Source organism: Gadus chalcogrammus, chromosome 17 (assembly GCF_026213295.1).
Source record: "Gadus chalcogrammus isolate NIFS_2021 chromosome 17, NIFS_Gcha_1.0, whole genome shotgun sequence".
Lineage (NCBI taxonomy): Eukaryota > Metazoa > Chordata > Actinopteri > Gadiformes > Gadidae > Gadus > Gadus chalcogrammus.
Window position 1 is genome coordinate 13,197,450 of NC_079428.1, and position 23,456 is coordinate 13,220,905.

Below are 23,456 nucleotides of genomic sequence, written 5' to 3' on the forward strand. Positions count from 1 at the left end.
CCTTCGGGTGTCTGTCCTTCCCACCTTCACAAAAAACTAATCTAAACTATTCAACTATAACACTATACACTATACTAATAACACTATACACTAAACTACACTATAACATAACACAATAACAACTAAATAACTAAACTATCAATACTAAAACTTAAGAAAATGATTATAAAACGGTACTTTTACTAGCTGGATGCGGGATCAAAAAATTGCTGTCTCTCTCTCTCGACGTCTCACTCTACAACAGGGTTCACGAGCGTTGATAGGGACCCAACCAAGTAACCAGGCAGGTCCACGAGACGTCATGTCAGATGTCACGAGCAGCCAGGGAAGTTTCTGGAACGTCCGAGAGTCCCTCAAAAACTTCTAACGTAATGTAATTTCATAACCAACCAGGGACGTTGCTGGAACGTCCCGAATGTCACCCGAAAGTTTTTAATATAATGTAATTTCATAACCAAACAGGGACGTTGCTGGAACGTCCTGAATGTCCCCCGAAAGTTTTTAATTTAATGTCATTTTCATAACCAACCAGGGACGTTGCTGGAACGTCCCGAATGTCCCCCGAAAGTTTTTAAAATAATGTCATATCATAACCAACTAGGGACGTTCCTGGAACGTCCCCTGAAAGTTTAAAATTAAATTACTAATTGTGACATTTTAGGAACTTAAATAACGTCTAAACAACGTCCTAAGGACGTCCTAAGATAACGTCACGGTATAACCTATAGGGGACCAAACAGGGACGTCCCCGAACGTCCCCAGGACGTCCCTTGTTAGCTGGGAGAAAGCTCCCGGACAGAACCTTAGATGGAAGTCGTGCTTAGTGACAAATCACGACAAATACTTCCAATTGATATGCATGAGTTTGAAAAATGTGCTTTTTGACACGAACATTTAGAAAATACGTGTACCTGATCACGTTTCAATAGATTAAATAACGTGACAGTGTCACCTATTTTCGTGAGCCCGGGATGCCTGTACGCCGGCCATTATCGCCCGATGAAATATTCTTCGTCATATCTATCAAACCAAACATCCTTCACATTCGCCGAACGACGATTATGAAAGTAAAATGCACATTTCTCGCTAAAAATGTTTACATAAACACTTTTAATGGTGTAACTATTCTAAAATATCATATTTTCCACCCAGGATAAAAAGTATGTCCGCCATTTTCACAGAAGAATATCCTAAAAAACTATCCAATAGGAAAGATGCTCACATCGTCTATTAGAGACGTAGTGAGGCACCCCCCATTCCGTATGCAGAAGACGCCGAAGGGTACCTTTACCGTCACCGAGCGAATAAAAAGGGTACCTTTCCCGTCAGTCACCGACGCTAAAGGGCCTTTGCCAACAGTCGGTATTTGACGTTCTCGGAGTGAGACTGTGTTGGCTGTTCCCATTGCAGGTAGACCTACGTACTCGCGTGCTTGCAAGTCTGTGCTTGAAGTACGGACTTGCCAAGTACGTATAGGCCTACTTGCAAGTCATCGAGTCCGTAGTACGCGTGTTAGGAATTGAGAAACGGCCTGGACCCACCCCCCGCGGTCAGCCATGGAGCTATAAAGATCGCAGCATACTCTGCGCGGATACGTTTCTTTCTGGAGAAGTGAAGAGGGCGTCCTACTGAACGGAGGTGGGTATCCTACATTATGTTAAAAGAAATTATTTAGTTCATGTGAATTCTCCCCAAAGGATTGCATTAACATCATTGGCGACCATTAAAATACATTGAAGGACATTTGCGGTATGTTAATGAAATACTTTGGAGGGAATTCACTTGAACTAAGTCATTAGTTGGAAGACGGAATTTTTGCTTGATCTGAAACTGCGCAAACCTCTTGATTTTTTAGGGCGAGGTTGACCTGAACAACAGATAAACGACAGTAGGAAAGAATAATATTGAGAAAGAAATGCTCAATATGGAGTCAGGTAAGGTGGATTTATCTTCAGAAGCTCAGTCATTAAGTGAATCGTATATTGTTGCTGACATGAACATGTAGATAAGGTTCCGTTGGTTGGGGGCTATTTCTTTTCCACCCATAGATGTAGGCCTATAGGGGCATCTACGGATTGTCAAATCGACTAACCTTTATGCATTATTTCCTTAACCTTTGTGGAAAACGTCGTCAGGGGGCTCTACGGAATGTCAAATATCCTTTGCTTTAATCCTCCTTTCCTTAACCTTTGTGAAAAACGTCAGCGCGTCAAGGAGAGATGAAAATGTGCCTCCTTTAGAACATAGGAAAAGACAGTGCACTGTTTGCAATTAATTCGATTCCCCTTCTCCTAACCGACGTCGAGAATTCCTGCCCCGTAGCGTCTAGTGAAACTACAATTGTCCGAAGATGGACTAAAACAAGCGCTCTTTCGATCCATGCGCGGGTCAAGGGGAGGTGAAAAGTTGCTTCCTTTAAAAAATAGGAAAAGACAGCACTGTTTAAAATGAATTCAAACCACCTTTCCTCCAAGTAGGCTACTATAATATATAGCCTACCACAATAACACGTCTGGGTATGTATGTCAGGGAAAAAAAGAATGTGTGCGTGCGTGTGTGGGGGGGGGGGGGGATTTAAGATACGTGACACATGCTCTGTATTCTGCAGACCACTTTCGAACTAGTTCGTAGTTGTTCTGGTGAGTGTGCGTGCATGCTATGCGTAGGCTGAATCGCAATCGCTTCAAGACAAATCTGATTTGCCAATACACATTGAGGATAAATGAAATAATTTAAAAATAACTAAAATATCATAACTGATATCCAACATCATATAGTCTTGTTTATTTTACGAAACAAAAACAAATTCTTAAAGTATTTTTTCATAGATGTGCCTTCACAGAAATGTGAAATGTTAGGTTATCTAATAAATATGTTTAATCTTTATTTGCGTCATTCTTCATTTTGTGGTTAATTAAAATGTTGTAAAAACGTATTTATAATCAAACAAAAGATTAACGATTATTAGAAAATAATGACTAATTGTTCACATAGGCTGCGCCTATACTCATAGAATATATAGAGTTACAATACGTAACTATCGTTTCAGCCATTTACTGTACAATTCAGAATTGAATGAGAGGAGGGCTGAGGAGGGCTGTCAATCAAATATCGCGCTTCAGAAACGGCCAATCATAGGTAAGCCCGTCCTGCCTTGGTTCCCTCCCCATAGTGCCAAAACTAAATTCGCGCGCGAGAGCAGAACATCATTCGCGAGAGGCTGAGGCTGTTTTGTGCGACCGAAGTTATTTCCCGCTCTCGCTTGCAACGAGGTAATGCTCTCGAGGAGCTGTTTTCCTCGCTCGGGGAGCAGCGCTCTGAGTGCGCGCGCGCTCGCAATTAATATCTACGCGTGTGATATGATATAATACGCCCGAATGCATGTTTTATCACATGAGTGCTTTATGGCACTAATGTGTCGCCATAACTATAGGGGGCTAATATATATTTTTATCATTACCACAAACACATGTCTGTCAAAAACAATTATGTGTGTGTGTGTGTGTGTGTGTGTGTGTGTGTGTGTGTGTGTGTGTGTGTGTGTGTGTGTGTGTGTGTGTGTGTGTGTGTGTGTGTGTGTGTGTGTGTGTGTGTGTGTGTGTTCAAAGTGTTCTAATGCAAAATAAATATAATGAAATATATATATATATATAAATAAAATAAAATAATCAAATAATTATTATTATAATTCAAGAAAAAACTTAATAAAGCAAAACAAAACAATTGAAAGCAATAGAAAATAAATGTGACCACAGAATGTTATTAATAAATGTGTGTCTGGTTGTGAGTGTGCGTGCATGCTGTGCGTAGGCTGAATCGCAATCGCGTCAAGACAAATCTGATTGGCCAATACACATTGAATTGAAGATAATTTAAATAATTTTAAAATTATTAAAATGATTGCTCTCGAAAGAATTATCCCTCTTTGAAGCTTCCACTCACTGTTTGCCTGCGCAAGATGTCAGTATTGTTGATGCATGCTTAGAAGCCGAAGGCGATATCTAGTCAGTATATATATATATATATATATATATATATATATATATATATATATACTGACTAGATATCGCCAAGAAATAGGCTGTGTATATTATATATATTTATATACACAGCCTACGTCTATGCTTTCCACCAACAAGACAGACATTTTTCAGGATTCGGTACCAGAATAGACTCATGAATCCAAAATGTACATTACACATATTGCACAGGTTTTTTCTGTGTTTTTCGGTACCTTTATGTTAATCAATTAATTATAAAAATGTGTTATTGTATTTTTGAATGAACTTATAAATACCATAAATGATTGCACTTATAAATTCCATTTTATTTTCTTAAATTCAATAACTGCTACACGACCATTTGTCCATGTGATTTATTTCCATTTGCACAGCATTGTAGTAGGCCTACAGAAAAGACAGGTACATAGACCTTGTTGTTGGGATGTATGAAAAAGCATAAATTAGGCTTTTCAATTACATAAAGTTCAGCCTAAAGTAATCGAAACATTAGGACAATAAGAACATGTCCATGCATCCAAAGCTTTGATTGCTACATTTATTAACTATAAAGCGGTCTATTTTAGATATATGTGCCCATTAATGGCAGCTTCTAGCAGTTATTTGTTGGCAAGGAATTGCCTGTAAATCTGCGTGCACTCTTTTGCAATATTTACACATATCTGCAGTTCTGCTTTGACGTTGTCAACGTCCAGGCGGTTTCTTTCATTCTTCCATGCTGAGGTCATCATAGAGATCCGCCTCTTATAATACATCTATAAATCAATGGATTTGTCTAATCACATGGCCAAAACAAGGTCTCAAGGTCTTTAATAAAAGTTGCCCAGTGGCCGGATGTGGTATTCCAATACTAGACCTATTGAATTATAAACTGAACATTTCTCAAGCTGGGAATATACCATTCATATGATATCATTACTAAGCATTGTGTTAGATTATCACCCAAAGATTTAAAAAGTAATTTGTGGACAAGACAATTTAATGGGCAGCATGTGCAATGTTCCACCCACAGGAGCAAAGGGACCGTGTGCAGACATGGTACAGAATGTCCCAGAAGAAGCGCTGGGACTGATCCTGATTGGAAAGGTGGGATCTGGGAAGAGCGCCTCAGGGAACACCATCCTGGGCCGGAGTGAATTCCTGTCTAAGTTACGCGGAAGCTCTGTTACCACGGTCTGCCAGCTGGGGACCAAGAACCATGTCTACTCTGTGAAGGAGAAGGCGGGGAAAATGAAGAAGGTGGTGGTGGTGGACGTGCCAGGTTTTGGAGACACACACCTGACCAATGAGCAGATCATCACGGAGCTCAGACAATTCATGGCGGCCCTGACGGCCCCATACGCCTTCCTCCTGGTGGTCCAGGTGGGACGCTTCCCAGAGGGGGAGAACCTGGCCGTCAATATGATGGCTGATGTATTTGGTGAAGCGGCGCTCCGCAACCACACGGTGGTGCTGTTCACCAGGGGAGATGACCTGGAGGAGTCGATGGAGCAGTACCTGGCCTGCGCACCTGCTAGGCTCGAGGCTTTGATTCGCAGGTGTGGAGGCAGGTACCACGTATTCAACAACCGTAAAATAGATGTGAATCAAGTTGATGAGCTACTGAGTAAGGTGGAGAAGGTTGTGGAGGACCAAGGGCGTCAATTTGTTTTTAGAAGTGGTGGGGACATAACCATTGAGTGTGGTCCGAATAGTGCTGGGTACCCAAGCTATTCATCGATTCAACGCTTCATTACAACAAAATGGTGGTGTTTTGTTGCTTGGTGTTTTGCTTTAAAAAATAGGTTATAGAAGAAGTCTAAACTGCAGAAAATAAAAACATCCAAGCTGCCTTTTAAGGATACCTTGGAATATCCGTCTATTTTTTAACCATCGGACACTAGTTTACGACAACAACAACACAAATTACGGCAGCTCATTTGCCGCGTGGTTTTTAGAGCCACGTAAGGATTAGAGGGGCTGGTGGATAGCAACCACCATAGCAACCATGACGGTCAAGTGACTGGATTCAGCCCCGTTGAAAAAAAATAGAATACCACCCTCAGGAGATTAATGATATTTAAATGATTATGACCATGAACTCTTTATTTGCATGGGTTTACATTTCGTTCTGTGTAGCATGGAAAAATCGGAGAAACACTCCCATTCGGAATGCATTGGTTTACATTTCTTTCTTTGGAGCACAGTTATTTTTATTTATTTTCAGTTTTTGAGGAGGTGCTTCAAAGATGCTAATTTTTCTGCAATAATCCAAAATCAAATGGAAAAACCCGTTGGCTTTTTGTCAAGGGAACCCAGGGCGACGCTCACTTCCGGGTTGGCCAACACACGTCATCCCTCCACCACTATACTGTAATAACGCATGTTGAAGTTGAATGATAATGAATTAATTGATTCTTTATTCTGCCTTAGTATTTATTTATTTGGCAGCGAAATGCAGTGTGTGTGTGTGTGTGTGTGTGTGTGTGTGTGTGTGTGTGTGTGTGTGTGTGTGTGTGTGTGTGTGTGTGTGTGTGTGTGTGTGTGTGTGTGTGTGTGTGTGTGTGTGTGTGTGTGTGTGTATAACACGCTATTTTATGTTGAAATGCGACGTAATCCAGTGTTCACGAAAACGTACGTGTTTCTAACAAGATGATATCATTAAAAGTTACATAAAGTAACGGTTTAATAACACAAAAGCAGGAAACACGTGAGCTGCATTTCCCATTCAGATAATAAAGATTAATAAAGATCATACACATTCACTGACTGAGGATTATTCAAGGGAAAAGTACATTTCTCGCTAGAAATGTCATTAGAAACACGTTAAATGGTGAATCTGTCCTAAAATATTGCATCTCCCATTCAGTTAATGCTGGGTTTTTCGTATCATATGCACATATGCACGCGAAATGGACGTATCCGCCCTCCACAGTAGTTAATGCTGGGTTTTGCGTATCGTATGCACACGAAATGGTCATTTGGCGTATGTAGGCTACTGCACGCATCTTGAAAGTGTCAAACCGTGCGATCTGTGCGCATATTGGTGAGACTGGAAAAGCTGTCATATTCTTAGTTATCACAGACAATTTTTAACAATAAATGTTCTGTACGGAGCTCCTTAAGGGACAATAGGGAGCCCAGCTAACAAAATGACGTCCCTAGGACGTCCCCTGAACGTCCCCGAAAGTTATAAGGACGTCGCAAGGGAACGTCCCCACAACGTCTTTTTGTAGGGTTCCCTAAAGGTCCCGGGGACGTCGCAAACAAACGTCCCCGGAACGTCCCCGGTACGTCCCCATGACGTCCTTTTGTATGGTTCCCTAAAGGTCCCGGGGACGTCGCAAACAAACGTCCCCGGGACGTCTATGTAACGTCCTCACAACATTTAGGGGACGTTCAGGGGACATCCCCAGATTTTGGTAGCAGGTCATGCTTTGGACCTTCATATACCAAAATGCAGGATCAATTTCTCAACCTTGTCACATGCATTTAATGGATATTTTTCTGTATACAAAGTATCTATGCATATTAACTAGTAAAATGTAGCCAATAGTGAAAAACTAAACTAAATGTGTTCACTCAACAATGTTATTTAACTTCTTTATTTAAAATAAATCTACTTACAGTATAACAGGCTGTATTGTGTATGTAACTTATTATGTATATGCTTATAGAAGAAAAAACACTGTTTAAAATATAAACAAATTCTTTATTTATGGGTTAAAGCCTGGATTGACTCCTCTCCCTCCTCCTCCTATTCCTCCACTTCGTCCTCCCCCTCCTCCTCCTCCTCGTCCTCCACCAGGTCGTCCGGAATCAATACCTGCAACAATTAGCTACAGTTAGACAACAGAGCAATATATTATCAGCTATATTATTAAGCTACATTATTAAGGTTACCGCCCTCGACTTCGTCTCGGGCAGTAAGCCGTCCGCGAGCCGGGCATATCAAACTGTTTATTGCCCGGCCTCTCAGTGATTATTCCTTACTTATATCACTGCTCTTTTCATCACAAAAATGCCATTACATCTTTATTACAGGCAGCATTACATAGGAGCAACACGACTGGCGCTCCACTCGGCTCTCCACTCTACATTTTGTTCGACGTAGCAAAAGTGCCGCTTTTCTTTTTTAAGAGAGCATGCGCGTCTGAGTCCGTAACCAGGACAACGTCAAATGGCAAAGGCAGCCAACTGTCATTCTGATGCTTTTCTCGCTTAACGTCTTGTGGCTCTTGTCAAAAAGTAACTAGCTTTTGAGCTACTAGACTACAGCAGTAGTCTTCACCTGTCCAAAAGTAGCCAATTCAGCTGTTTTTGTATTTTATATATCCTTAATGGGGCAACACAACTGGCGTGTAGGCATATTCCTACTTAGTGCTATCGATAACATTGTTTATACGCGTATGTCGCGACATCTCAATTTAGCCGACTTCTCTTCAGTTTGAGCTAGTTGTACAGTTATTAATATCGATATTAATAGCTATGGCATTTTCACGTTAGATAAACATACAAATACATAGATACAGGTAGAACGTAAGTTTGTATTAAAATGTATTTACCTCAAATGATGTCCTTCGGGTGTCTGTCCTTCCCACCTTCACAAAAAACTAATCTAAACTATTCAACTATAACACTATACACTATACTAATAACACTATACACTAAACTACACTATAACATAACACAATAACAACTAAATAACTAAACTATCAATACTAAAACTTAAGAAAATGATTATAAAACGGTACTTTTACTAGCTGGATGCGGGATCAAAAAATTGCTGTCTCTCTCTCTCGACGTCTCACTCTACAACAGGGTTCACGAGCGTTGATAGGGACCCAACCAAGTAACCAGGCAGGTCCACGAGACGTCATGTCAGATGTCACGAGCAGCCAGGGAAGTTTCTGGAACGTCCGAGAGTCCCTCAAAAACTTCTAACGTAATGTAATTTCATAACCAACCAGGGACGTTGCTGGAACGTCCCGAATGTCACCCGAAAGTTTTTAATATAATGTAATTTCATAACCAAACAGGGACGTTGCTGGAACGTCCTGAATGTCCCCCGAAAGTTTTTAATTTAATGTCATTTTCATAACCAACCAGGGACGTTGCTGGAACGTCCCGAATGTCCCCCGAAAGTTTTTAAAATAATGTCATATCATAACCAACTAGGGACGTTCCTGGAACGTCCCCTGAAAGTTTAAAATTAAATTACTAATTGTGACATTTTAGGAACTTAAATAACGTCTAAACAACGTCCTAAGGACGTCCTAAGATAACGTCACGGTATAACCTATAGGGGACCAAACAGGGACGTCCCCGAACGTCCCCAGGACGTCCCTTGTTAGCTGGGAGAAAGCTCCCGGACAGAACCTTAGATGGAAGTCGTGCTTAGTGACAAATCACGACAAATACTTCCAATTGATATGCATGAGTTTGAAAAATGTGCTTTTTGACACGAACATTTAGAAAATACGTGTACCTGATCACGTTTCAATAGATTAAATAACGTGACAGTGTCACCTATTTTCGTGAGCCCGGGATGCCTGTACGCCGGCCATTATCGCCCGATGAAATATTCTTCGTCATATCTATCAAACCAAACATCCTTCACATTCGCCGAACGACGATTATGAAAGTAAAATGCACATTTCTCGCTAAAAATGTTTACATAAACACTTTTAATGGTGTAACTATTCTAAAATATCATATTTTCCACCCAGGATAAAAAGTATGTCCGCCATTTTCACAGAAGAATATCCTAAAAAACTATCCAATAGGAAAGATGCTCACATCGTCTATTAGAGACGTAGTGAGGCACCCCCCATTCCGTATGCAGAAGACGCCGAAGGGTACCTTTACCGTCACCGAGCGAATAAAAAGGGTACCTTTCCCGTCAGTCACCGACGCTAAAGGGCCTTTGCCAACAGTCGGTATTTGACGTTCTCGGAGTGAGACTGTGTTGGCTGTTCCCATTGCAGGTAGACCTACGTACTCGCGTGCTTGCAAGTCTGTGCTTGAAGTACGGACTTGCCAAGTACGTATAGGCCTACTTGCAAGTCATCGAGTCCGTAGTACGCGTGTTAGGAATTGAGAAACGGCCTGGACCCACCCCCCGCGGTCAGCCATGGAGCTATAAAGATCGCAGCATACTCTGCGCGGATACGTTTCTTTCTGGAGAAGTGAAGAGGGCGTCCTACTGAACGGAGGTGGGTATCCTACATTATGTTAAAAGAAATTATTTAGTTCATGTGAATTCTCCCCAAAGGATTGCATTAACATCATTGGCGACCATTAAAATACATTGAAGGACATTTGCGGTATGTTAATGAAATACTTTGGAGGGAATTCACTTGAACTAAGTCATTAGTTGGAAGACGGAATTTTTGCTTGATCTGAAACTGCGCAAACCTCTTGATTTTTTAGGGCGAGGTTGACCTGAACAACAGATAAACGACAGTAGGAAAGAATAATATTGAGAAAGAAATGCTCAATATGGAGTCAGGTAAGGTGGATTTATCTTCAGAAGCTCAGTCATTAAGTGAATCGTATATTGTTGCTGACATGAACATGTAGATAAGGTTCCGTTGGTTGGGGGCTATTTCTTTTCCACCCATAGATGTAGGCCTATAGGGGCATCTACGGATTGTCAAATCGACTAACCTTTATGCATTATTTCCTTAACCTTTGTGGAAAACGTCGTCAGGGGGCTCTACGGAATGTCAAATATCCTTTGCTTTAATCCTCCTTTCCTTAACCTTTGTGAAAAACGTCAGCGCGTCAAGGAGAGATGAAAATGTGCCTCCTTTAGAACATAGGAAAAGACAGTGCACTGTTTGCAATTAATTCGATTCCCCTTCTCCTAACCGACGTCGAGAATTCCTGCCCCGTAGCGTCTAGTGAAACTACAATTGTCCGAAGATGGACTAAAACAAGCGCTCTTTCGATCCATGCGCGGGTCAAGGGGAGGTGAAAAGTTGCTTCCTTTAAAAAATAGGAAAAGACAGCACTGTTTAAAATGAATTCAAACCACCTTTCCTCCAAGTAGGCTACTATAATATATAGCCTACCACAATAACACGTCTGGGTATGTATGTCAGGGAAAAAAAGAATGTGTGCGTGCGTGTGTGGGGGGGGGGGGGGATTTAAGATACGTGACACATGCTCTGTATTCTGCAGACCACTTTCGAACTAGTTCGTAGTTGTTCTGGTGAGTGTGCGTGCATGCTATGCGTAGGCTGAATCGCAATCGCTTCAAGACAAATCTGATTTGCCAATACACATTGAGGATAAATGAAATAATTTAAAAATAACTAAAATATCATAACTGATATCCAACATCATATAGTCTTGTTTATTTTACGAAACAAAAACAAATTCTTAAAGTATTTTTTCATAGATGTGCCTTCACAGAAATGTGAAATGTTAGGTTATCTAATAAATATGTTTAATCTTTATTTGCGTCATTCTTCATTTTGTGGTTAATTAAAATGTTGTAAAAACGTATTTATAATCAAACAAAAGATTAACGATTATTAGAAAATAATGACTAATTGTTCACATAGGCTGCGCCTATACTCATAGAATATATAGAGTTACAATACGTAACTATCGTTTCAGCCATTTACTGTACAATTCAGAATTGAATGAGAGGAGGGCTGAGGAGGGCTGTCAATCAAATATCGCGCTTCAGAAACGGCCAATCATAGGTAAGCCCGTCCTGCCTTGGTTCCCTCCCCATAGTGCCAAAACTAAATTCGCGCGCGAGAGCAGAACATCATTCGCGAGAGGCTGAGGCTGTTTTGTGCGACCGAAGTTATTTCCCGCTCTCGCTTGCAACGAGGTAATGCTCTCGAGGAGCTGTTTTCCTCGCTCGGGGAGCAGCGCTCTGAGTGCGCGCGCGCTCGCAATTAATATCTACGCGTGTGATATGATATAATACGCCCGAATGCATGTTTTATCACATGAGTGCTTTATGGCACTAATGTGTCGCCATAACTATAGGGGGCTAATATATATTTTTATCATTACCACAAACACATGTCTGTCAAAAACAATTATGTGTGTGTGTGTGTGTGTGTGTGTGTGTGTGTGTGTGTGTGTGTGTGTGTGTGTGTGTGTGTGTGTGTGTGTGTGTGTGTGTGTGTGTGTGTTCAAAGTGTTCTAATGCAAAATAAATATAATGAAATATATATATATATATAAATAAAATAAAATAATCAAATAATTATTATTATAATTCAAGAAAAAACTTAATAAAGCAAAACAAAACAATTGAAAGCAATAGAAAATAAATGTGACCACAGAATGTTATTAATAAATGTGTGTCTGGTTGTGAGTGTGCGTGCATGCTGTGCGTAGGCTGAATCGCAATCGCGTCAAGACAAATCTGATTGGCCAATACACATTGAATTGAAGATAATTTAAATAATTTTAAAATTATTAAAATGATTGCTCTCGAAAGAATTATCCCTCTTTGAAGCTTCCACTCACTGTTTGCCTGCGCAAGATGTCAGTATTGTTGATGCATGCTTAGAAGCCGAAGGCGATATCTAGTCAGTATATATATATATATATATATATATATATATATATATATATATATACTGACTAGATATCGCCAAGAAATAGGCTGTGTATATTATATATATTTATATACACAGCCTACGTCTATGCTTTCCACCAACAAGACAGACATTTTTCAGGATTCGGTACCAGAATAGACTCATGAATCCAAAATGTACATTACACATATTGCACAGGTTTTTTCTGTGTTTTTCGGTACCTTTATGTTAATCAATTAATTATAAAAATGTGTTATTGTATTTTTGAATGAACTTATAAATACCATAAATGATTGCACTTATAAATTCCATTTTATTTTCTTAAATTCAATAACTGCTACACGACCATTTGTCCATGTGATTTATTTCCATTTGCACAGCATTGTAGTAGGCCTACAGAAAAGACAGGTACATAGACCTTGTTGTTGGGATGTATGAAAAAGCATAAATTAGGCTTTTCAATTACATAAAGTTCAGCCTAAAGTAATCGAAACATTAGGACAATAAGAACATGTCCATGCATCCAAAGCTTTGATTGCTACATTTATTAACTATAAAGCGGTCTATTTTAGATATATGTGCCCATTAATGGCAGCTTCTAGCAGTTATTTGTTGGCAAGGAATTGCCTGTAAATCTGCGTGCACTCTTTTGCAATATTTACACATATCTGCAGTTCTGCTTTGACGTTGTCAACGTCCAGGCGGTTTCTTTCATTCTTCCATGCTGAGGTCATCATAGAGATCCGCCTCTTATAATACATCTATAAATCAATGGATTTGTCTAATCACATGGCCAAAACAAGGTCTCAAGGTCTTTAATAAAAGTTGCCCAGTGGCCGGATGTGGTATTCCAATACTAGACCTATTGAATTATAAACTGAACATTTCTCAAGCTGGGAATATACCATTCATATGATATCATTACTAAGCATTGTGTTAGATTATCACCCAAAGATTTAAAAAGTAATTTGTGGACAAGACAATTTAATGGGCAGCATGTGCAATGTTCCACCCACAGGAGCAAAGGGACCGTGTGCAGACATGGTACAGAATGTCCCAGAAGAAGCGCTGGGACTGATCCTGATTGGAAAGGTGGGATCTGGGAAGAGCGCCTCAGGGAACACCATCCTGGGCCGGAGTGAATTCCTGTCTAAGTTACGCGGAAGCTCTGTTACCACGGTCTGCCAGCTGGGGACCAAGAACCATGTCTACTCTGTGAAGGAGAAGGCGGGGAAAATGAAGAAGGTGGTGGTGGTGGACGTGCCAGGTTTTGGAGACACACACCTGACCAATGAGCAGATCATCACGGAGCTCAGCCAATTCATGGCCCTGACGGCCCCCGGCCCATACGCCTTCCTCCTGGTGGTCCAGGTGGGACGCTTCCCAGAGGGGGAGAACCTGGCCGTCAATATGATGGCTGATGTATTTGGTGAAGCGGCGCTCCGCAACCACACGGTGGTGCTGTTCACCAGGGGAGATGACCTGGAGGAGTCGATGGAGCAGTACCTGGCCTGCGCACCTGCTAGGCTCAAGGCTTTGATTCGCAGGTGTGGAGGCAGGTACCACGTATTCAACAACCGTAAAATAGATGTGAATCAAGTTGATGAGCTACTGAGTAAGGTGGAGAAGGTTGTGGAGGACCAAGGGCGTCAATTTGTTTTTAGAAGTGGTGGGGACAATAACCATAAGCTTGAGTGTGGTCCGAATAGTGCTGGGTACCCAAGCTATTCATCGATTCAACGCTTCATTACAACAAAATGTGTTGAAATCTACGAATACATTGTCAGAAAAAAATTATAACTTGAAGCTTAAATCAGTATTCAGAGCTTCGTTATTTATTTTTTTCACATACGTGACTTTACCAGAGCGAGGGAGGCAAACTATAAGCGTCAGCGACACCAAGCAGAGAATTGAGAGAGGTGGAGGAAGAACAGATATCTTGTTTCCCTTTACTTTATAACACAACATTAGCGGGATCTCTGGAGGAAAGGTAATACTTAAAACCTTAGCTTAGTTGTTTGTTTACGTTCGCTGTACAGCGCCGCGCCAATCAACGATGACTGGCTTGCTGCAGAGCGTGAGCGTCTTGGGAATACCCGGTCTATATAATGGATATAATATGGACACATTAGACAATCAATATTCAGTATTTGTTATGGATTTATTGTACAAATTCCCTGAAAAGATGCACGTTCCAGGATGAATTGAAAAGTTCCCGTAAGGGCTGAGATGGCAGAGAACAGCTGATTTGGAACGGAGCAATAGCTGTTCGCTTTCACGGGGAAAAACCAGAGCTATAGAGAGAGAGAGTTGCGACACACTTTGATCTCGCCGACAGGGTGGTCACGTGGTTGTCACGTGGTTCATGTAAGCCTCAATAGTTCCAAACACGCCGCGCAGTCAATGTTATTCTATGGGACGACAGCAGAGATTTCAATATTGAATGGTAAATATTAATGAAAAAAACACATACAAGTATTTGTCTGACTGTTATGGCATTATTGCATATTTGTTAATGTCAGTTTTACCTTTAGAGTGGTTAGATACGTTTTTAAGTTTGAGGGAAAGCTTCACGTTCGTGTTAGCATACTGGCTGAACCTTAACTTTTACCCTACATCTGTATTGAAATCAAAGTAATCAAGATGTTTTACCATGATCATTTTAAGATATGAGCCACACAAAGTATCAAATATATTAAAGAATAACAACTCATTACACTTGGATGAATGAAATCGTTTTTATTTTTATTAAACAATGAGTGTGACAAGAACAAGTGAGTGTGATTGTGTTAACAGATTCAACAATGGACACAGCAGGGAATACTATATAATATACTTAGGGCAAACCATTAACATATAACGTTGCAAATATACTATACTTAATGCCATTACAATACCTATAATAGCCCTGAGCAAATTCAAAATTGGTTTAGATCAATGGTCAAACCATGGTTGGCTGTGCAGCGTTTGGATGCTCCAATCGGTCCGAGAAGGGTTACAACATGTATGGCTTCCCCAAGGACCAAGAGCGCAGGAAGAAATGGATGGCAATGGTCAGCCGTCAAAACGTACAAGTGACAGGGGTCAGCAACCGTCAAAAACTATGTAATGTAATTAATGTTCACATCACTTGATAGCATTTCAAAGGGCATAATAATTCTAAGTGTAGAGAATTATGACTTTTCAATGATATTTTAAGTGCAATGGAAACTGATCTTACAAGCCTACCTATAAAAAGGTACACTTAATGAAGATGACCAATTCACTGCCACAAAAAGAGAAGGGATGTTGAAGCTGAGGCCCAATGCAGTCCCAACAGTTTTCATTCATCGCCCTAAGCCGAAGAGGAGGAAACGGCCCTTCTGTGAGGGTGCCTCCACAAACAAGTGCAACGGACCACACATATTTCATCAAATTAAACTTCGGTATGATCCATGCAGCTAACAATATTCCCCATTTCATGTAATTCAAGGATAGACTACACTCCTAATGAGATTACATAATTCATATTTGTACATTCAGTTTAAAAAACAACCAGAGGTCAGGGATTCACTGAGGATTTGCACACAATGTAGATAATCGACACATTTCTACCCAATTAACAATTGCCGGTAGATCCATTTATAAATTGTATTGGTTTCTGATTGTGGCAGATGATTTAATTCACATTACAGAAATTATTCGCTTTAATTAATTTTCTTACATTGGAGATGACAGTAGTTGCAAATGCAAAGTCAAAATACATATAACAGCAACATTACCTTGTAATTATTACAGAGATTGAGGGAGAAATTGAGGTGGATTTCAAGAGCGATGAAAAGGACATGACAGGAGACACTGAGAGCAATCAAGAGGCCACTTTGCCAGGGGCAGGTGATTCAGGGGCAGCTGCTCCAGGGCCAGTTGCTCCAGGGACCAGACTGCCAGGGACTGATGGGGCGACTGGAGAAGTTAAAATGAAAAAGCCATACAGGTTAAATTCACCGCGCATCATAATCAGCATTGTTGAAGCGGCGGCATCTGTAGGGCTTCATGTGCTGAACATCACCCTTTCCAGGATATAATTAAACAAACACTGTTATTTCTACTACCTATCGCATCATAAAACCCGTCCTTAAATCAACCTAAATGATCCTAGTAAACCAACATAAATAACTAACTAAATAAAAGTTTGATTAACTACTGAACTTCGTAATTGTTGGTGTAGATACCTTCACATGGCGAAGTCGAGCTCACAAACCAGCAGGCAATAGGTCGTCTACCAAGATCAAAATATATATAATTACGCTGTGCATATACAAATAAATGTCAGTATATGCATCATAAAAGGACCTCTAATACAATAGACAGTTGACAATTCAAAAGAGGTAGCTATTTAATCAATTTACCCCTGGAGATACCTTCACAGGTGGTGAAGTCGAGCTAACAAACTAGCAGGCAATCGGTCGTCTACCAAGACAAATATATATATAATTACGCTGTGCATTTCCAAATAAATATCAGTATATGCATCATAAAGGGCCTCTGATACAATATAGACAGTTGACAATTCAAAAGAGGAAGCTATTTAATCAATTTACCGCAGAAGTTACTCGACGGCCAGCAATGGAAATGGATGATCTCCTACGCCGTAAAATGGTTGTTTGGAACTATTCGAGGCTCCATACCCCGGAAGTAGGCGCTACAACGGAGTCCAATGGAAGTGTCGCCACTCTGTTATATCTACCACTCTGGGAAAAACCAGAGCTATAGAGAGAGAGAGTTGCGACACGCTATGATCTCGCCGACAGGGTGGTCACGTGGTTGTCATGTGGTTCATGTAAGCCTCAATAGTTCCAAACACACCGCACTTTCAATGTTATTCTATGGGACGACAGCAGAGATTTCAATATTAAATGGTAAATATGAATGAAAAAATCACATACAAGTATTTGTCTGACTGTTATTGCATTATTGCATATTTGTAAATGTCAGTTTTACATTTAGAGCAGTAGGGGGGCAACTGAAAGCTATCTATAAGTACTATTACTTAGATACGTTTTTAAGTTTTGGAGGGAAAGCTTCAAGTTCGTGTTAGCATACTGGCCTAACCTTAACTTTTACCTTACATCTGTGTTGAAATCAAAGTATTCAAGATGTTCTACCATGATCATTTAAAGATATAAGCCTCACAAAGTATCAAATATATTAAAGAATAACACATTACGCTTGGATGAATGAAATTGTAATTTTTTTTATTAAACAATTAGTGTGACAAGAACAAGTGATTGCGATTGTGTGAACAGATTCAACAATGGACACAGCAGGGAACACTATATACTTAGGGCAAACCATTAACATATAACATTGCAAATATACTATACTTTATGCCGTTACAATACTTAGAATAGCCCTGAGCAAATTCAAAATGGGTTTAGGAGGGAGGATCCTCATTTGGTCATGAACTCTGACCTCTAACCTATTCTCAAAAGTCGGGGCATAAGTGGTTGAGGAACAGTTGTTACCCGCTCTGTGATCTTCTATGGTGTCATGGTTCATTGGTTACAACTAACATTTTATAGATCAATGGTCATACCATGGTTGGCTGTGCAGCATTTGGATGCTCAAATCGGTCCGAGAAGGGTTATCACGGCTTCCCCAAGGACCAAGAGCGCAGGGAGAAATGGATGGCAATGGTCAGCCGTCAAAACTTATTGACAGTCAGCAACAGTCAAAAACTATGTAACGTAATGTTCAGATCACTTGCTAGCATTTCAAAGGGCATAATAATTCTAAGTGTAGAGAATTATGACTTTCCAATGATATTTGAAGTGCAATGGAAACTGATCTTACAAGCCTACCTACAGGTACACTTTGAAAATGAACAATTCAAACCCACAAAAGTAGATAGGATGTTGAAGTTGAGGCCCGATGCAGGCCCAACAGTTTTCATCCATCGCCCTAAACCGAAGAGGAAACCCCCTTCTGTGAGGGTGCCTCCGGAACCAAGTGCAACGGACCACACATATTGCGCCAAATTAAACTTTGGTATGATCCATGCAGCTAACAATATTCCCCATTTCATGTAATTCAAGGATAGACTACACTCCTAATGAGATTACATAATTCATGTTTGTACATTCAGTTTAAAAAACAACCAGAAGGCAGGGATTCTCTGAGGATTTGCACACAATGTAGATAATCGACACATTTCTACCCAATTAACAATTGCCGGTAGATCCATTTATAAATTGTATTGGTTTCTGATTGTGGCAGATGATTTAATTCACATTACTGAAATGTTTTGCTTTAATTCATTTTATTACATTGGAGATGACAGTAGTTGCAAATGCAAAGGCAAAATACATATAACAGCAACATTACCTTGTAATTGTTACAGAGATTGAGGGAGAAATTGAGGTGGATTTCAAGAGCGTTGAAAAGGACATCACAGGAGACAGAGAGAGCAATCAAGAGGCCACATTGCCAGGGGCGGGTGATCCAGGGGCAGGTGATCCAGGGGCAGGTGATCCAGGGGCAGGTGATCCAGTGGCAGGTGATCCAGGGATGTGCTTGCCGAGGATCAGTCAGTCAGGGGTCAACAGTGAAGGAATAACTTTTCCAGGGCCAGCTGCTCCAGGGACCAGACTGCCAGGGACTGATGGGGCGACTGTGGAGGACCTAATAAGGAGAGCAGAGAGGGCTATTGCAAAACAAAAAAGAATCAATTTGGCACTAAGAAAGAGAATCAATTTGGCACTAAGAAAGAGAAACAATTCAGTCAACAAGAAGTTAAAACGAAAAAGCCATACAGGTTAAATTGACCGCCCATCATAATCAGCATTGTTGAATCGGCGGCATCTGTAGGGCTTCATGTGCTGAACATCCAACCCGGTATCACGCAATTGCGTGCTCCTGCGCACGAACGTTAATCTATTGAAGCGTGTTCCCGAGCACGATAGTCCGACTTTTTGCGTGTTACACAAAACGAAATGTAAACCAATGCATTCTGAATGGGAGTGTTCTAAGACAATTAATGTGCTCCACAAAACGGTACGAGAGAGAGAGAAAGAGAGAGCGGGAGGGACAGAGAGAGAGAGAGAGCGAGAGAGGCTTCAGAAAGGGTGTGCGCAGATAGTACAGTGCACCCTAGTTATTTTTATGCCAAAACCTATATATATAATTAGGCTGTGGAAATTGCAATAAGTTAAGAACACAACTTCGCACGTTGAGCACACAGCCGTGTGACTCGTTTATTTTGTAAAAAAGAAAACCGGAAAACAAAGCGTGCTGAAGGTAAACAAATCCAGCATGGTCTGTGACGTCATGAGACGCACGTAATCCTTAGGGACCGCAATCCCTGAACCACCAAGAACGTAAATGACATGCAGTAAACAACAACACAATTGAAAGAACAACACATAACGAAATACTGTAGGTGAATTATGTTACGGTCACTACAAGGCTATAATTATATTATTTAGCGTGTAATGAGACAATCTATAGCCAAATTGTCGAAGATGCCCGAGAATCTTCGGGGATATCAGCATGGGAAATCGGCGAATCAGACCCATGAAGGGGGGGGGGGGGGGACACGTTAGTTGAAGGGGGGGGGGGGGGGGGGGAGGACACGTTTGTTGAGGGGGGGGAGACACGTTTGTAGGGGGGGGGCACGGTCGACAACGAGAGTTGGTTTTTATTGAACGCTCGACAACGAGAGTTGGTTTTTATTGAACGAGACTTCAACACGGAACAGCTGCACGAAACGATGGTCACGTCACTCTCGGTGACGGTGTCGACAATAATGAACACACGAACAATGTTAATAGAACAACACACAACCACATAACATCCCGAACCCATTAACCCCACTTAATCCTAACAACAAAACAAGTTAACAAAAGCCCCATTTGTCAACTGAGAACCCCAATTCCCAGAGGTAACCCTTCCTTTTACAGTCCCCTAATTACTAGGTATTTACCCGGTACATGCATGGTAAATTATAGTGTATTACTGGGTAATTACCACTGGTAATAAGAAGGTAAATACAGAGGTAGTTACCCGGTAAATACATGGTAAATCATAGTGTATTACTGGGTAATTACCACTGGTAATAAGAAGGTAAATACAGAGGTAGTAACCCGGTAAATACATGGTAAATCATAGTGTATTACTGGGTAATTACCACTGGTAATAAGAAGGTAAATACAGAGGAATTATCCGGTAAATTATAGTGTATTACTGTGTAATTACCACTGGTAATAAGAAGGTAAATACAGAGGAATTACAGCTGATGTACCAAGTAAAACCTCCACTATTACCCATCAACTCAACTAAGTAGCGTGTAGTTGTAACTGTTTTAGGTTGGTAATAACTCCGATATTGTGTACTTCCTAGGAAATTAGGCAACCAATTCATAGAAACACCTATTATCCAAGGTTTATGTTGGTAACAGCCCAAATTTAATGATGTACTATCTAGAAATTAGCATAGTACTTTCCAATAAAATACTTTTTCTTAGTTATTATTCATAGCTACACCCATTTAGAAAGGGTTTATTCAATTTACCACTATGGAATTACTTACCTGGTAACAACCTCTGCAGGGTTTTCCTCTAGTGTCATGGTACATCTTCTTAAATACTGGGTACGAAGCCGTTTGTTTCCATGGTATTACCAGGTTCTTACCATATCATTTATAATAGATACATTCCATTGTCCATGCAGTCAACACAAACTTGTGCCATGTACGTTCTGCGACGTTACCAAGTAAAACACGACAATTTACCCAGTAATTAAGCTGAAACTGTACTGTAAAAGGAAGCCTTGTTTGTTTCCATGGTATTACCAGGTTCTTACCATATAATTTGTAATACATTATTCCCTTTTTCATGCAGTCAACACAAACTTGTACCATGTACGTTCTGCGACGTTACCAAGTAAAACACGACAATTTACCCAGTAAGTAAGCTGAAACTGTACTGTAAAAGGAAGCCTCGTTTGTTTCCATGGTATTACCAGGTTCTTACCATATAATTTGTAATACATTATTCCCTTTTCCATGCAGTCAACACAAACTTGTACCATGTACGTTCTGCGACGTTACCAAGTAAAACACGACAATTTACCCAGTAATTAAGCTGAAACTGTACTGTAAAAGGAAGCCTCGTTTGTTTCCATGGTATTACCAGGTTCTTACCATATAATTTGTAATACATTATTCCCTTTTCCATGCAGTCAACACAAACTTGTACCATGTACGTTCTGCAACGTTACCAAGTAAAACACACCAATTTACCCAGTAATTAAGCTGAAACTGTACTGTAAAAGGAAGCCTCGTTTGTTTCCATGGTATTACCAGGTTCTTACCATATAATTTGTAATACATAATTCCCTTTTCCATGCAGTCAACACAAACTTGTACCATGTACGTTCTGCGACGTTACCAAGTAAAACACGACAATTTACCCAGTAATTAAGCTGAAACTGTACTGTAAAAGGAAGCCTTGTTTGTTTCCATGGTATTACCAGGTTCTTACCATATAATTTGTAATACATTATTCCCTTTTCCATGCAGTCAACACAAACTTGTACCATGTACGTTCTGCGACGTTACCAAGTAAAACACACCAATTTACCCAGTAATTAAGCTGAAACTGTACTGTAAAAGGAAGCCTTGTTTGTTTCCATGGTATTACCAGGTTCTTACCATATAATTTGTAATACATAATTCCCTTTTCCATGCAGTCAACACAAACTTGTACCATGTACGTTCTGCGACGTTACCAAGTAAAACACGACAATTTACCCAGTAATTAAGCTGAAACTGTACTGTAAAAGGAAGCCTTGTTTGTTTCCATGGTATTACCAGGTTCTTACCATATAATTTGTAATACATTATTCCCTTTTCCATGCAGTCAACACAAACTTGTACCATGTACGTTCTGCGACATTACCAAGTAAAACACGACAATTTACCCAGTAATTAAGCTGAAACTGTACTGTAAAAGGAAGCCTCGTTTGTTTCCATGGTATTACCAGGCTCTTACCATATCAGTTGTAACTGGTTATTCCCTTTTCCATGCAATCAACACAAACCATGTTCTGCAACATCGTTCACCAGTAGTTAAGCACTTTAATTGTTATTATAAAACCCCAAACCACTGTTGATGAAAGACATATTAAAATTAAACAAAATCAAGGGCTTATCTTTCAAACAAATGCATATCTCACAAACAGGCACTGAACACTGAAGAAATTGGCCAAAAAAAAGAGCCGTCCACATCAACTCAATTTAGATGTTACTGATGGTGTTTTCATAAAACACATGACAGTGTTATGGCAAGTGACCACAAGGAAGACTGCTTCAACCTCTACAATTTGAATAAGTGGTGAATGCCATGCAGCAATCTGCCTATGGGAGCATCTTTGTGGTCATTCGCAAACCAATGAGTCCACTCGATGAATGAGAGATGACTCTTTAGTGTCTTCTCTGTGAGGTATCCCTGCAGTCTCCACATCTGGGATTTGAAGGCTGACCAAGACCTGACCAGGTACCTCCAAATCTCCCCTTCAAGAATCAGAAGACAAGAAAATAAACATTTTTAGAACATGTAGAACTCAAAGATTATTTTGTTTATCAGTTAAGAAAGGATGCTGGTCCTCTGGCCATTGTGTTTGGTCATATTGAAAAGAGAAAAAGGCATAGCCATAAATACAGTTAATAGGACGGGAGGGGACAGGCCGTTAGCTCCGGTTAGCCCTTTAGCATCGAGCTAGCGGAGCTTCTGTCATTCAAATAACTCGGACATGTTGTCTAAAACCTATAACACCCAATTTATTAAAATATCCGGATTTAATCGGGCTCTCTCCCATAAGTACAATTAATAGGACGGGAAGAGACAGGCTCT

The 23,456-nt window shown here is 40.3% G+C and overlaps 2 protein-coding genes across 2 annotated transcripts in view; both read left to right on the plus strand.

Moving 5' to 3' along the window:
* The window catches only part of LOC130406824 (GTPase IMAP family member 9-like), a 175,915-nt gene that overhangs the window by 78,879 nt on the left and 73,580 nt on the right, over positions 1 to 23,456 (plus strand). The gene's annotated exons all lie outside the window — the stretch shown is intronic.
* On the plus strand, positions 1,554 to 15,936 carry LOC130370512 (GTPase IMAP family member 8-like). The gene is made up of 5 exons (XM_056576255.1): positions 1,554 to 1,638; positions 1,856 to 1,934; positions 5,032 to 5,727; positions 13,587 to 14,237; positions 15,908 to 15,936. Exons 2-5 carry the CDS (start codon positions 1,916 to 1,918, stop codon positions 15,934 to 15,936), a joined length of 1,395 nt encoding a protein of 464 aa, XP_056432230.1. The 5' UTR covers positions 1,554 to 1,638; positions 1,856 to 1,915.

Bases quoted from the DNA above. Each gene is read 5' to 3' on its own strand.
- LOC130370512 (XM_056576255.1), top strand. The intron at 5,728-13,586 runs GCTATTCATCGA...TTCCACCCACAG, and splicing joins GAATAGTGCTGGGTACCCAA to GAGCAAAGGGACCGTGTGCA. The intron at 14,238-15,907 runs GTGGGGACAATA...CATCGCCCTAAG, and splicing joins TCAATTTGTTTTTAGAAGTG to CCGAAGAGGAGGAAACGGCC.